Raw genomic sequence first — 14345 nt, forward strand, 5'->3', positions numbered from 1 at the left:
CCAAGATGAAGTCTCAATGCAAAGAAATAATCACAGGCTTGGGAGGGAGTCACAGAAAGTCACCCTTTGGACCTTGTCCTCTGTGTTCACTATACTCACTGTAGTAGTATAATGATCTCATGTTTGGCATGGACAGGGCTTAGGGGTTGTGCTTCCTAGTACTGGTCAGCCTAAACATCCAGGCTATCTTGGAGCCTCTGTATTTCAGCATCTCTCATCAATGACTTACTAGCTAAGGCCATTCACCTTCAAGTTTAACCTTGAGGTCATCTTGCCTCTTTACCTGATGACCCCTTAGGAGGCTGTGTCTTTGAAAAAAATCTTAAATGCTGAAAGTTGAAGACATTAACCACCCCTTTCTTTCCTCACTCCTAAAACTAATTATCAAAAGAAACAAGGCTGCCCCTATTTATCAACATACTCAACTTTATCTTTGCTCTTCACTCTGGTTCTTTCCTTCCCAGCAGACAGCCATTCTGCCAGGCAAGTTTAGCATGATCTCTTGAAAGAGTTCTTGTATATACATTTGCTTCTAGGTATCCACTTGTTCTTGAATTAAGACATCCCAATGACATCAACTTTCAGTTTCAGTCTTTTTATAAGTGTATAGTATTTGCATAACATCTTTGTATATCTCCCTGTATATGTTATCTCTGGATGACTATAGTGCCCAATATGATACATGTGCTATATACACAGTTGTTACGCTATATTGTTTAGGAAATAATGAGAAGGAAAAGTCTGTACATGTTCAGTACAAGTAGAGAGTTATAGAGAGGGTCAACATATGTCAACCATGGGGAATGACTTCAGGTCACTCCTTTCCTCATGGTACTGTAATATGTGATTTGACCTTGTGGCTTCTCTGTGACTGACTTTTTAGGTAAAATTCATTTTCCTGAACTTTCCAGGGGATGAATTTCTAACTCAGCAGAGCTTCCTCTTCTGTACATAGTTCACAGACAGAGCAGCTGACTTTTTGAGATGGCTAGTATATTAGTCGAGTTCTATTGCTGTGAAGAGACACCATGACCACGACAACTCTAGTAAAGGAAAACATTTAATTGGCGCTGGTTTATATTTCAGATGTTTAGTCCATTACCATCAGGGCAGGAAGCATGGTGGCATGCAGGGAGACATGGTGCTGGAGAGCAGATCTGCAGGCAGCAGGAAAAGAGAGACACTGGACCTGGCTTGACATTTGAAACCTCAAAGGCCATACTTTCTCCAACAAGGCCACACCTACTCCAGCATGGAAACACCTCCTCCAACAAGGCCCCACCTCCTTATAGTGCCACTCCCTAGTGACCAAGCATTCAAATCTATGAACTTGTGGGGGACAGTCAAACCACCACAGCTAGGCTCTGTCCCTTCTCTCTGGTAGGTGTGAACCTACTTCTCCCCTTTACCTTTGTCTGTATCTTGCTGAGTTTTGATTCCATTTTTATTGGTTGGTGGTGGCTCTGGATAGACTCACCTTTGCTTCTTGCATTCACATTTAGCCATCTAGTTTCATTTAGTGAGCCCCCTGCTTTCTATTTAATTCTTATGGACTACCCTCCAGCTCATCTCTCCCTCCCTCCCTCCCTCCCTCCCTCCCTCCCTCCCTCCCTCCCTCCCTCCCTCCCTCCCTCTTTCCCTCCCTCCCTCCTTCCTTCCCTTCCTGCTCTTATACCAGGTGGGATCCTGGTCCCAAATGCTTTAGATATTGTTTCTTTTCCTTCATTTGCTGCTTATCTGTCAATCTCTAAGACTTTATTTAGTTCTGTGATGTAGAAGGAGTCATGAAGAGCTTACTCTTCAGTTGATCTTGTCTTTCATGCTTCACTAAATTCTGTCCCTCATTCATTTTCTGCTTTTATTATTTGGGGGTTGTGTGCTATTACTATCTGTTTCTTATTGGTTGATTTGGGTAATTTATCATATATTCCTATAAATTATAAAGTTAGTATATAACTTAATATAAGCAAACAGGACTTTAAAACTGGAATATCCTGCTTCCTACTACTAAAATTGTTTTTGCTGTAATTGATCTGTTTTAAATTATGATATTTTTATTAATTCTTTGAGAATTTCTGACAATGTATTTTGATCATATTCACCTCTATGGTGGCTTGAATAAGGATCACTCCCATAGTCTCATATATTTGCATGTTTAGTCATCAAGGAGTGGCATTATTTGAAAAGGATTAGGAAGTATGGTTTTCTTGGTGGACATGTATCACTGGGGATGGGCTTTGAGGTTTCAAAATTACATGCCAGGTCCAGAGTCTCTCTATTTCTGCTGCCTGTGGGTCTAGATGTAAACCTCTTAGTTGCATCTCTAGTACCATGTCTGCCTGTGTGCAATCATGCTTCCTGCCATGATGATACTGGAATAAATTTCTGAAATTAAGCAAGCCCTCAATTAAATGCTTTTTCTTATAAGAGTTGCCATAGTCATGGTGTCCCTCCATGGCAATAGTACAGCACCAAGACAACATCTTCCTCCTATTCACTCTAACTCCTCCCAGATCCACTTCCCATATTCTTACTCCCTCACAACTTGGTGTCCCACACCCCCACATATAATTAACCAAGACAGTTTGTGCTGTCCATCTACTCCTGGATGTTCAGCCATTGACTGTGGTATGATCAACTTATTAGGGGCCACAACCTTAAGGTAAACTGACTCTCCCTTCACCAGAAGCCAGCAGCTGTCAATAACTTCAGTTATGACTAGGGGGAACAAACCCCTCTCCCCACCCCACACTAGAATACTGACTAGCTTGATCTTTGTAGGCAACCACAGGTGTGTGAGTTCTTGAATGCAGTGGTCCTGTCAAGTCCTGAAGACTCTGTTTGGCTCTGGTCCTTCCCAACCTCTTGGTCTTACAATCTCTCTGTCCCCTCTTCCAAGATAGTCCCTGAACCATGGGAGAATGTGGTGAAGATGTCCCATTTGTGGCTGAATAGTCCACTGAAACTTTGCTTTTGTATTTTGAATATTTGTGAGTTTTGCAATAGCTACCATCCACTGGGAAAACAAGCTTCTTTGATGTGGTCTAAGAGCTGCACTAATGTATAGTTATGAAGATTCAGATTTAGAGGTCAGTTTGATATGGTGTTCTCTTAGCAGAATAATAGTAGTTCTTCTTTGGGGCCTGTAAGCTTCTCAACAGTGAGTTCTTGGACAGTTATAGTACCAGACATTTGATTCCTTCTGTGGGCTTAAATCCAAGGGGAAAGAGTGGTTACTCTCATAACATTTGTGCCACTATTGCACCATGGCTATATCCGGTCACACTAATTATTGTAGTTTACAGATGGATAGTGCTGTTGATGACTTTCTCCCCACAGCAGCCTACATAGCACCTCCTGATACTGTGAAAGCTAGCTGGCAGGAAGGAAGCTTCACGGTCAGCATCAACTTGATTTCTCCATGTCTTATTAACTCAGTGTCTTCACCAATAAGGTCTTGTGATCAAGTTCTGGTAGGCAACCAAGAGCTGTGGCCACAGCCTGCATTGTGTTGGGACCTTCTTGGATAGTCCTGACTGGGCTTTCTATGTGGCAACCTGTGCTTCTTGGAGGAACATTATTCCTTGTGTAGGGTAATTGCAAATAAATTAATGTATATATGTCTATGTATGGTGTGTGTGTAGTAAGAAATACAAAATAGGTTTTCTTATATCATTTTCAAATATCCTCTACCACTTCCTCCTTTGCCCTACTCTACTATCTATCTACCTACATAAACTTCCTTCCCCATTATTTTACTTTCCCCCTTGATATCATTTGCATTCTATTATTACCTTGTCCTGGTTAGTTTTTTTTTTTTTCAACTTGACACAAGTTAAAGTTATCTGGGAAGAGGAATCCCCATTAAAAAATGCTTCCATCAGATTGGCCTGTAAGAAAGTTTGTAGAACAGAGTCCAGCCCCCTGGGGGCATTGCCACCCATGGTTAGGAGGTTCTTGGTGGTATGAGAAAACAGGATGAGCAAATCACTGGGACTATGTCAGTGAGTAGCCCTAATCTGTGACTTCTTGTTCACTTTATGCTTCCAGGTTCCTGCCTTGAGTTCACATCCTGGGTTCCCTCAGTGATGAGCTGCAATTGTAAGCCAAAATAGACACCTTCCTTCTGAAATTGCTTTTGGTTACAGTGTTCATCACAGAAACAGAAACCAAAGTAGAACACCCCCTCCCTTAAGATCTTCTTCTTCCTGCCCACCAATAGCCCCTTTCTAGTTTTCTGGATTCCATTGACACTTCAAATTAAACACACAAATCTAAAGATTTGACATTAGGATCCACATTTGAGTGGGACAAACACTTATGTTTGTTTTTTTGAGACTGGGTTATTTCACTTAGTATAACATTTTCTAGACTTCCATTTTCCTGCAAATTCTATCATTTCATTTTTCTTTACAACTGAATAAAATTCCATTGTGTATAGCTACCACATTTCCATTATTCATTATATTTGACATTTGTAAAACACTCATTCTGTTCTCATCGTGCTGTAGGTTGGGTTATTGTTTGTGTTTAGACTGACCCACAACATGTACTCACCATTCCTGATCCTCACATTTTCTTCCCAGGATACATTTTCTTTTTGCCTAAACTATATCCTTTAGTAACAAACTCCCTCAAGTTTACTTTTCTGAAGATGACTTTATTGTGCTCATCTCAAAATATTGTCTCATTAAATATAGTTGTTTTCCTCTTAGTACACTGAGTATATTATTTTAATTTCCTATGGCTTCTATTACTGCAATTAGGAGTTACCATAACTGTTTGATCTTTATTGGTAATCTGGCCTTTCTTCCTGGTTAATAAAGGTGATATTAAATATCTTTGTACAGCTTTACCATATGTATTTGATAATTCTCAACCACTCAGATTTAAGTACTATGTCTGACTCCTTCTCCTCTTCTTGCCTCCCTTCTGGGATTAGAGTATACAGTTGTGAGGTCTTCTGTTCTGTCTTCTATGTCTCTAAATCTCTTTCGATACTGTCTACGTCCTTCAAATTACATTTATGTAAGTGACCCATGGTAGACCTCTTTACTCTGTCATCCCATTTTCTCTTATTAACACCTTACTGTTATTCCCTTTGCTATTTATGCACAATCTACCAAGCTATAAAGCCCCACTTCTTGTCTCTCTCCATTGCCTCCACACAGCCTTCCTTAATCTCCCTTTTATTGTATCTTTCCAGCATTTTCTGTCCTTTATGAGATAAAATCGTGTAGTGCAAAGAACCCTGCACTTGGAGGTCTGAGGACCTAAGTCTAAGTCTGGACTCTACCCTTAACATCTCTGTGTTCATGGGAAGTCCTGAACCTCTCTGTATTCTCTGTTACAATCCCTTGATAACAAGGTGCTATGAAGATTAGATGAGATGGGGGTCATAGTGTCAGCTAGTGTCCAATGCTGGCTCTGACATTAGTTTCTCACGGTTCCTTATTACAACCTTTGGCTTTTATGCCTCAAAATGGAAACATTTCTATAGGAGATTCATGATGAGAGAGGTAGATACCAAAGTTATGACTTATAAATGTAGTAGTGAATCAGATCCTAGGGTAGGAAGCCCATAAAGGGTGCACAATCTTCTTTTAGTATCATTTTTGTTGCTATAAGAGAATGTGTAAACAAGAAGCAATTTAGGGGATAAAGGGTTATTTCGTTTACAATGCTAGTTTGCAGTCTATCACAATGGGTAAACCAGGACCAGGAATTTGAAGCTGCTGGTCATACATCTAAAGTCAAGAGCAGAAAATAAGTGAAAGTATGAATATTTAATGCTCAGTTAGGTTTCTATATTTTCAGGACCTCAAGCCAGGGAATGGTGCTGCCTGCTTTCCTGCTGGGTCTTCATGTTGCAGAATATTTGTTTAATTATGCAATGATGTGTTGCAAATGTTTAACTATTTAAAGATGTGTTGCATTTGTTTAATTTTGTAAAGATGTGTTGCTCTTTTACCTTGCTTGCCTAAGGCACCTGATGGGTCTAATAAAAAGCTAAACAGACAACATTGATGGAAGAGGTATAAGTGGGACTTCTGGGTGGGAAGAATAAGAAAAGAAGGAAAAGGAAGAAAGAAAAAGAGATGCCAGGAACCAGCTAGCCAGACACAGAGTAAGCAGGAAAATTGAACATACAGAAAGAAAGATAAAAATTCCCAAGACAAAATGTGGTTGAATAGAAACAGGTTAAATTAAATTCAAAGAGCTAGTGGGACAAGCCTAAGCTAAGATGGAGCATCTATAATCAATAATAAGTCTCCATGTCTTTATTTGGGAGTGGTCAGTGGCCCAAAGATAATGCCAACTACATATTTCCATATCATTTAAGGCATTCAAAACAGTCTTGCATAGACATGCACACAAGCCAGTCTGATCTAGATCATCTCTCAGGTGATTTTACATTGTGTCATGTTGACAATTAAATTTAATGGTCAGAAACCAATTCTTCTGTGCTTCTTATCTGAGATCACGCTATGGTGCTTCACTGGCATGGCACAATGTACTTTCTTTAGATGCCTGTGGTTAGGAGGCATTCCTCTATCTCCTGGGCTATCCACTTACCTTGCATGGTTGGGGAGAACTAGCCAGCTTGGTTGCCATTTGTTCTGAGTCCTGGGAGAAGATGTAAGCAGTAACCCTCAAGCATGTTGACTGTCTTTAAAGGGTTCTTTGGCAAACAAGGAACACAAAGGGAGTGACCCTTGCAAGTAGGCAAGAAGTTGTGTAGAGGGGCATGTGTTACAATTCATTGTTCTTCTAAAACAGCAGAAGATAGGACCCGCCAAAGCTACAACTATTGCCAGGATCAAAAACCACTAACCAAACAAAAACATCGGGAACCTTTTTATTGCATTTGAAAGCCATAATGTACCTGTGGAAAAGAGCTGGGTTATAGTCATATAAATATCAAAGAGCATTAGAGAAGTTAAGGGTTTGTCAGAAGATGCTTTGGTGTGGGGAGGTGCTGAAGAATGAATCTACCTCTTCTGGCTCCCTCTCCTCTTCCTACCTCCATGATCTCCAGAGTTTGACCCAGCCAATACTTGGCTTCTCCCAGTCACTTGGATGAAGGCGTCTTTAGGAAAGCATTGCTAGGGGCTGCTGCTGGTACATAAGTAATCCCAAGGCCAGACCTGACCTCCATGCTGTGATGGTACCATATGGCATAGGTTGAAGCACCTTAGAAAGGTCTTGTGGAAAATGGAGAATCATTATTTGTCCCACTAAGGAATCTTGTGCTCAGTGTGTATAGGCAATCAGAGGAGGCTTCCTTCATGCCCAGGGGCAGCATGTGCCCCAGGACAGATGTAAAGAAAATTATAAACATACTAGAAGCATTATGATTGTGCATTATTTTAAGGTGAACTCTTTTAATGACAAAGTTGTGCTTCAATGTCACAGTGTTGGACCCTTCTGCCTTAAGAGAAAACACTGTTCATGTTTCATCTACTGTACCAGGTCATTGTGGCATGGTCCTCCATCATTCTGGCTAGTCATTAACTCTGGGCTTTAAGGCTCTCTAGTATTTGTAATCAATAGATACTATAATTCTAGTTCATTAGTAATTTCTTGCTTACCCAATTAATCCAAATTAGTGTGGTTTAATTTGGAAGAAAGCATGCACCACTCTGGTCCATGTAGGGATGCTGTCCCCAGGCTCTGGGTCAGTATACTTCTGCAGCAGCAGGTATAGACCAGCAACTCCCCCCCTGAGACCCTTCTCCTTCCTTCCCATACCCAGACAGCATGGTTGGCATGAAAACTGAGCCAGAGAGAAAGGGGTTGGTGATGACTTGGCAGTGGAGAAGAAAGAGGTATAGAACTTATAAAGGCCTCTTAATTTTTTTCCTTTCCTTTTTTTCCCATTAGGAATTATTAGCAGAGAGAATGCAGAAGACCTTTTGGAGAATATGACTGAGGGAGCATTTCTGGTCCGGGTCAGTGAGAAGATCTGGGGTTATACCCTGTCCTACCGCCTGCAGAGAGGCTTCAAGCACTTCCTTGTGGATGCCTCTGGGGACTTCTACAGTTTTCTGGGAGTGGACCCCAATCGCCATGCCACCCTCACAGATCTCATTGATTTCCACAAGGTATTCTTCTTTGAAATGTTAGTAGGGTATGGAATTGGCAGAAAATTGTGCTGAAGAGAGCATGGAGCAAGTGCAGGCTATAAGCTTAATGTTCAGGGCCTCAGAACTACAGCACATTCAGGTAGAAGAGACTAGAGGTTGTCCAGGGCAGGCTATGGGGTCCATGGTCTCCCATCTGCCTCATGCCTCATGCCTCATGCTTTGACCTCCTGTGCATCTGTAACCCCACTTCCAGGCCCCTCTCCTTTGAGTGGCTGTTGTCAGCACAGGGATTGATAGCTGGCTCTCAGTCCAAGCCCCATCTTAGTCTCACCTTTGGAACAACTGCTACCCAGAACTCTGGCAGCTTTGAAGCTCACTGGAGTGCAACAAGCATCTGTGTGTCTATAGCAACATATCTCCACAATAGAGTCACCAGTTTTCTTGTCGGAACATGCTTTTCCACTTGGGACATGTGTGACCTTGTCCAGGTCACTTAGTCTTACCGAGCTTCCATGTTCTCTGTTTTTGTTGCCAATACAACAGAGCAAAACATATTGAAAAATTTATAAAGGAAAGAAACCCATATTTTCAGTTTTGGAATCTGAGAAGTCCAAGATGGAGGGACTTTCTCTCAAGGAGGGTGACATTTAAGGAGGTTTTCTTGCTATATCATCTCCTGGCAGAATGTGGAAGACTGAAGGAGGGAGAGGGGAAGTGAGAACAAGAAAGTGGGCAAGTGAAAGAGGGGTTCAACTATGGGCCTATGGATATGGCTCAGTGGGTAGAGTGCTTGCTTTGTGAGCATCACACCTGAGCTCAGGTCCCCAACACCCATGTGGAACACAGTCATTGGCTGCATACATCTGTATCCCAGTTCTAGGTTAAGAGTGAGATGGTAGAAACAGGCAGATCCTGAGGGCTCATAAACCATCCAATGTAGCCAAAATGGCAAGTTCCATGCTCAGAGAAGAGGCTCTGTCTCAAAAATTAAGTTGGAGAGTGACCTCTCACCTCCACACTTTCCTATGTGCACAGGCAAGATCACTATGCACACATGCAGACACATGCATCTCTCTCTCTCTCTCTCTCTCTCTCTCTCTCTCTCTCTCTCTCTCACACACACACACACACACACACACACATATGCATAAGGGGAAACTTTATAACAAGGAACCCATTCCTGAGATAATTATTTTGATCTACCTATGGAGGCAGAGCCCTTTGATATGATTCTGGGTCCTATCATAGACATTGTATTTATGTCTGCAACACATGCTTTTGTGGAGCACATTCAAAGACTAACATCAAGCATATAAGTATACACATAGTGCTTATTTGAGATCTTGTAGACTTTAAACAAGATTATATACATAACTGCACCATCTATTGTCCATTAAGTATGGAGACCCTGTGTCCAGTACTCTGTCATTTGTCTCATCCCTGACCCACATCGGGAAAGATGCCGTCTTACAAACGTCTCATATATATCATAGTGAGAAGCAGCTTTTGGACTAAATGCAGTTCTTGGCAGCAGTCATAACTGCAAGAACAGTTGTACCTCATCAACAAGAAGGGAAGGTCTGGGGGATTCTGGGATAAACTTATGAGAACTCCATGTCTAACAGCTACTTGAGTTTCACAGGTGTAGAAGGTGTCACAGAATTGCTTGCACTGAGGTTTTTCTGTAATAGCATCTCTTGAATTGTATATTGCTTTTTAAAAATTTTATCCATCCACAAAAGAGCCAGACCTTGAGAGATCCTCCCTACCTGGCCTTATGAATAAAAGACATAGAAAATCACCTGTCTAGCTAGGCATGTTGGGAAATACCTGTAATCTCAGCACTGTTGATGCTGAGGCAGGAGAATCACCAGTTCAAGGGCAGCAAACAACAACAACAACAAAACCCTCAACCAACCAAAGCAGCAGCAGCAGCAGCAACACTACACCAAAAGCAGAGAAGGAGGGAGAGAGAGGCGGGTGGGGAGGAGAACAGTTTATTCACAGATACCTGGACTCTGAGTACTACTGTGGAACTAGACTTGGTCAGGGTGGATTTCTCATTGTGTTGAGAATGACCTTATAACTTCCAGAGCTAGGAGGAAGGGAGTGTGTGGATTCTGGTAGTATTGTTCTGGGTTAAGCATACATACCCTCATAATCACTGTGTCCCCTATGTTATAAGGGCTAAGAGGCACCTTAGCCCTTTTCACAGCCCAGGAAACCAAGACCAGGGAGGCCAAGGTACTTGGCTAAGTTCTCATGACTGGTACCAGCTGCAATCAAGAGTTAAGCCTCTGGCTGCCTTCCTCTCCAGTTTGAGCTTTCCACTGAGACCCAGTGTTTACTTTTTCTACTCAAAACAAGCTACTTCACTAGCTATGGCTCCTTGTCTCCACCAGTGCTTCAATCAAAGTGTCAGTGCCCAGTTCTCAGGGCAGCTTCTGCACAGGAAGGCCAGACCAGATGTCTCCGAAGGGCGTTATTTATTCCAAATTTAAATTCTGGAGATCAACAATTTTATTCTAGTCCTACACAGAGATGTCATCTATGCCCACATGGAGGTCTGGTGGTCAGTTTTGATAAATTAATTTTTAATTACACTATCAGTTTGTGATTACATTAGTATGTCAGCCTCATCTATTTTCAGCTTCCAATTCCATCTTCTGTCTTGAATTACTAGTGTGCCATATGTTATTTGCTGGGCCATAATAGCAAAACTCATGCACATAAGAAAATACATAGTTATGTGATTTTTTTTTAAGACAGGGTTTCTCTGTGTAACAGCCCTGGATGCCCTGGAACTTACTTTTAGACCAGGTTGGCTCAAACTCACAGAGATCCATCTGCTTCTGCCTCATGAGTTCTGGAATTAGAAGCATGTACCACCACAACTGTCTTGTATTTTTGTGAGTTTTACAGCATATAACCCCAAAATTTAAGCTCCAACCCCATATTTATTAAACTGTAGAAGGTCCTGGAACCAGAATGTCAAGATTAAATCTCAACTTCATTATTATGCATTGCTTTGGCCTTCTACTCAGGCTTTTGTGGCTCAGTTTCCTCTTCAATGAGGTATCACTGTGTAGAGCGATGAAAAATACTCTAACATCATTAGGAGGTGCTTTCTGTTATTAAAATGAAGGTCAGTTATTAAAGCGCTTGCTCCAGCATCACATAAACTGGGTGGATAGTGTATCCACCCAGTTGAGTTTGTGATCTCAGCACTCAAGAGGCAGAGAGAGGAGGATAAAATGTTCAAGGCCATCTTCAGCTACATAGTAAGCTTAAGGCTAGCCTATGACTCATAAGAACCTGTCTCAAAACTATGTCTAGCAGATCTTCCCACATATTACTATATGTAGGAGAACTTGTAAATGCTCCATGGACTCCCTGGTATGGGTGTAGCGTACAGCTTAATTACTCATTCTCCTCTTGTGCCCATATCTTCACCTTCCAGTTTCATGATCATGAGCAGTTTTCAGAGACTTCTGTACTATGTATCTGTCACTTTGTCACTATGGATACATGTGCAGCATTTGCCAGGATCAATTCCTTGAAATGAAATTGTTGGAAAGAAAAGTATGCACATTTTAATTACAGAAGACCTGCCAGATTGTCATCCAAAAAACATGACACCAATTCATGTTCCTGCTAGAACTATATGAGGCTGTTTCTTCCATCACCTTGGCAGACAGTATAGCTCACTATTACCTAGCTTACATTTCTCTCACGGCCACTGATGCTGAGGTGTCTTTTCATATACTTAATGACTACTTCCAGTTAGTCACTTGTAAATTATCTTTTCTTATTCACAGTCCATTTCCCATTTTTAGGTATCTTTTTCTTGATATTACAATTCCTGTATCCACCAAATTGTTCTTTAGTTACATCTATTCTGCTGAAAATATTTTTAATTTAAACACCCATGTTTTTCAATTGCATGCTCATTTTTTCTTATAACAGCCCACTCTTGTTTCATGGATGACTTAACCCGTTGAGAAAGATAATGTAGATCTCTTAAAGATTCTTTCTGTTTCCTTATAAGCTTGATATGTTTTTTAGAAATCTGCTGTAGACTTGGGGCCACCAAAGAGTGGCTCTTTGAAGGCTATGGGGATGTCTGTTCTTTGGGTCTCCTCACCAAGAACGGGGGCAAATATTCATTGGAGTTGTGTCTCCAATCTGTTTTCAGCATGCACTTCTCAGACAATCATTTGTTTTTCAACAATTATTTCACAGGTTTACTTGTCAGTAGTCTTCCTTCTTATTTTCTCATAAAGCAGTGATGCATTTCTTCTTAAAAGATTTCCCCTTTTATTTCTGGAAAGTTGATTGAGGAGAGGTAGATGCATGGCTTAGTCTTTCTGTCACCAGTTCTCTACCTGATTTCCCATGAGTATTTATATCTCTTCTTGATCCTAATTGGATTTCTTTTCTTCTTTTTCCCATTAGGAGGAAATAATCACTGTTTCAGGGGGAGAGTTGCTGCAGGAACCTTGTGGACAGAGGGGTAGCCCACCAGACTATCATTTGTTGTTTGAATGATGTTTTTCCTCCTCTATGGACTGCTTTGAATATCCCAATTTTGAATTGAGCTTAAGACTATTCCAACTCAAAGCCTCATGGCCTTCCAGAAGATCCACCATCCATCAGATGAACAATGGTACCAGTGTGTTTCCAGAATGTGACCTGCAAAAATCTGACTGCATTTGTGAGACTGGTCCCAGCCCAAAGCTCAAGACAGAAACCCTAAATAACTAATGCTCCTGGAGGCTTGATTGTCATGGCTGTGATAAGCTGAACTCTTTAGAGTGAATGGATCATTTTAGTAACCCAAAGCAATTCCAGTGCCGAACCATAGGGTCAACACCCAATAAGTGTTCATTGAGTGAATGCCTTTCTGAAAAACCTCCCAACACCAATGTGCAATAGTTTCTAGCAAATTATTTTATAAACTATGTCATATAGTCACAGACCTCACAAGCAGGCTTGTAACTAACATACATAGAAAACACAGATGTTGTGTTTTTACTAGTGTTCATGAGCTTGTTGATACCATCATGGAAATTACTTCAAGTTTCAAAACTCTGCTTTCAGAACAGGGGACTGACTCTATGCTTCCTTGTTTAACCACTTCTACATCATCTCATATCTTGGCTCCTATTTTGGAATATTGAGGTAATGATGTCATGTGATATGCATAAGATCTGAGATGGATTATAAGTCCAGGGATGAGTTTTAGATATTTGATGAGGCATTTACTGTCTAGGATGCTCTCACTTAAAGGCTTAGCTCTGTTTTCACTTTAATTCTTCTGTCTTCTTAATCTGAACATGTTCTTCATAATGATGAGAGCAAGATTCCGATAAATTAGTAACTCAGGGATGGTACCTAATTTGAGTATAATTATGTTGTTCCCTTTTGGCCACAGATAAGGAGACAGTAGATGTGACAGAAGTATTGCAGGTTCTGAAATCTGGAAGACTTGGGTTCCATTCCACACTCCACAACTTGCTGATATAATCCTTGCAGCACTGGATGTGGATTGCAGCAAAAGGATGGATGGACACCAAGAAACTGTTTTACCTGCCTTGAGAGTTGTGTCAATATCTCTTATTCTCTACTTGGTCTCTTGGCTCTTCTGTTTCTCTCATACTTGACTATCACTCACAACCATGACTACTGTTGCAGCAAGTTTCCTGTGACAGACTCTGCTTTTGTTGATTCGTTGTGTTCTTCAAGCCTCATGTGTACATATGCCAATGACATTTTGTCACACATGGTTCTTAGGGAGCATTTATTTGTTTATCTTTTAAACAGTTTTTCTTTATTTTGAGAATTTCATACATCTATACAATGAAAAAATGGTAATATTTATGGTCCCCCTTCCCCTATCCTCCCCCATTCTCCCCCATTTACCCCAGTATGCTCCCAACATCATGTATTTATAAAAAAAATAACTCACATGGGTATGGCCTTTCATTGCACCATGGAATTCTTACTAGAGGCCACATCTTCCAAGAAGAGTGACATGTCTTCCCCAGCGATTGTCAACTACCATACTTCTTCAGTAAAGGCTAGGACCGGAATGCATCTTTTATAGTTTCTTCTCTTAGAATCTGAACAAGATTTACATGTAGCATCTGGTATTCTTTTAAGTCTCAGATAACACCCCTCTTCCTTTATTCAGCTTTGGATTTGTTGTATAAATTGGGCAGTTCTGCAAAAATATCCTGTGTTCTGGACTTGTCTTAT

At 41.0% G+C, this 14345-nt stretch overlaps 1 protein-coding gene across 1 annotated transcript in view; it reads left to right on the plus strand.

The window, feature by feature from the left end:
• The window catches only part of Sh2d4b (SH2 domain containing 4B), a 105721-nt gene extending 92720 nt beyond the window's left edge, over positions 1-13001 (plus strand). Inside the window, exons 7-8 of the mRNA XM_027389420.2 lie at positions 7885-8105; positions 12543-13001. Of these exons, the coding sequence (XP_027245221.1) occupies positions 7885-8105; positions 12543-12635 (314 nt within the window). The 3' untranslated portion in view covers positions 12636-13001. The remainder of the gene's footprint in view (positions 1-7884; positions 8106-12542) is intronic.
• Positions 13002-14345: the final 1344 nt, after the last annotated feature.

Source organism: Cricetulus griseus (assembly GCF_003668045.3).
Source record: "Cricetulus griseus strain 17A/GY chromosome 1 unlocalized genomic scaffold, alternate assembly CriGri-PICRH-1.0 chr1_1, whole genome shotgun sequence".
Classification (NCBI taxonomy): domain Eukaryota; kingdom Metazoa; phylum Chordata; class Mammalia; order Rodentia; family Cricetidae; genus Cricetulus; species Cricetulus griseus.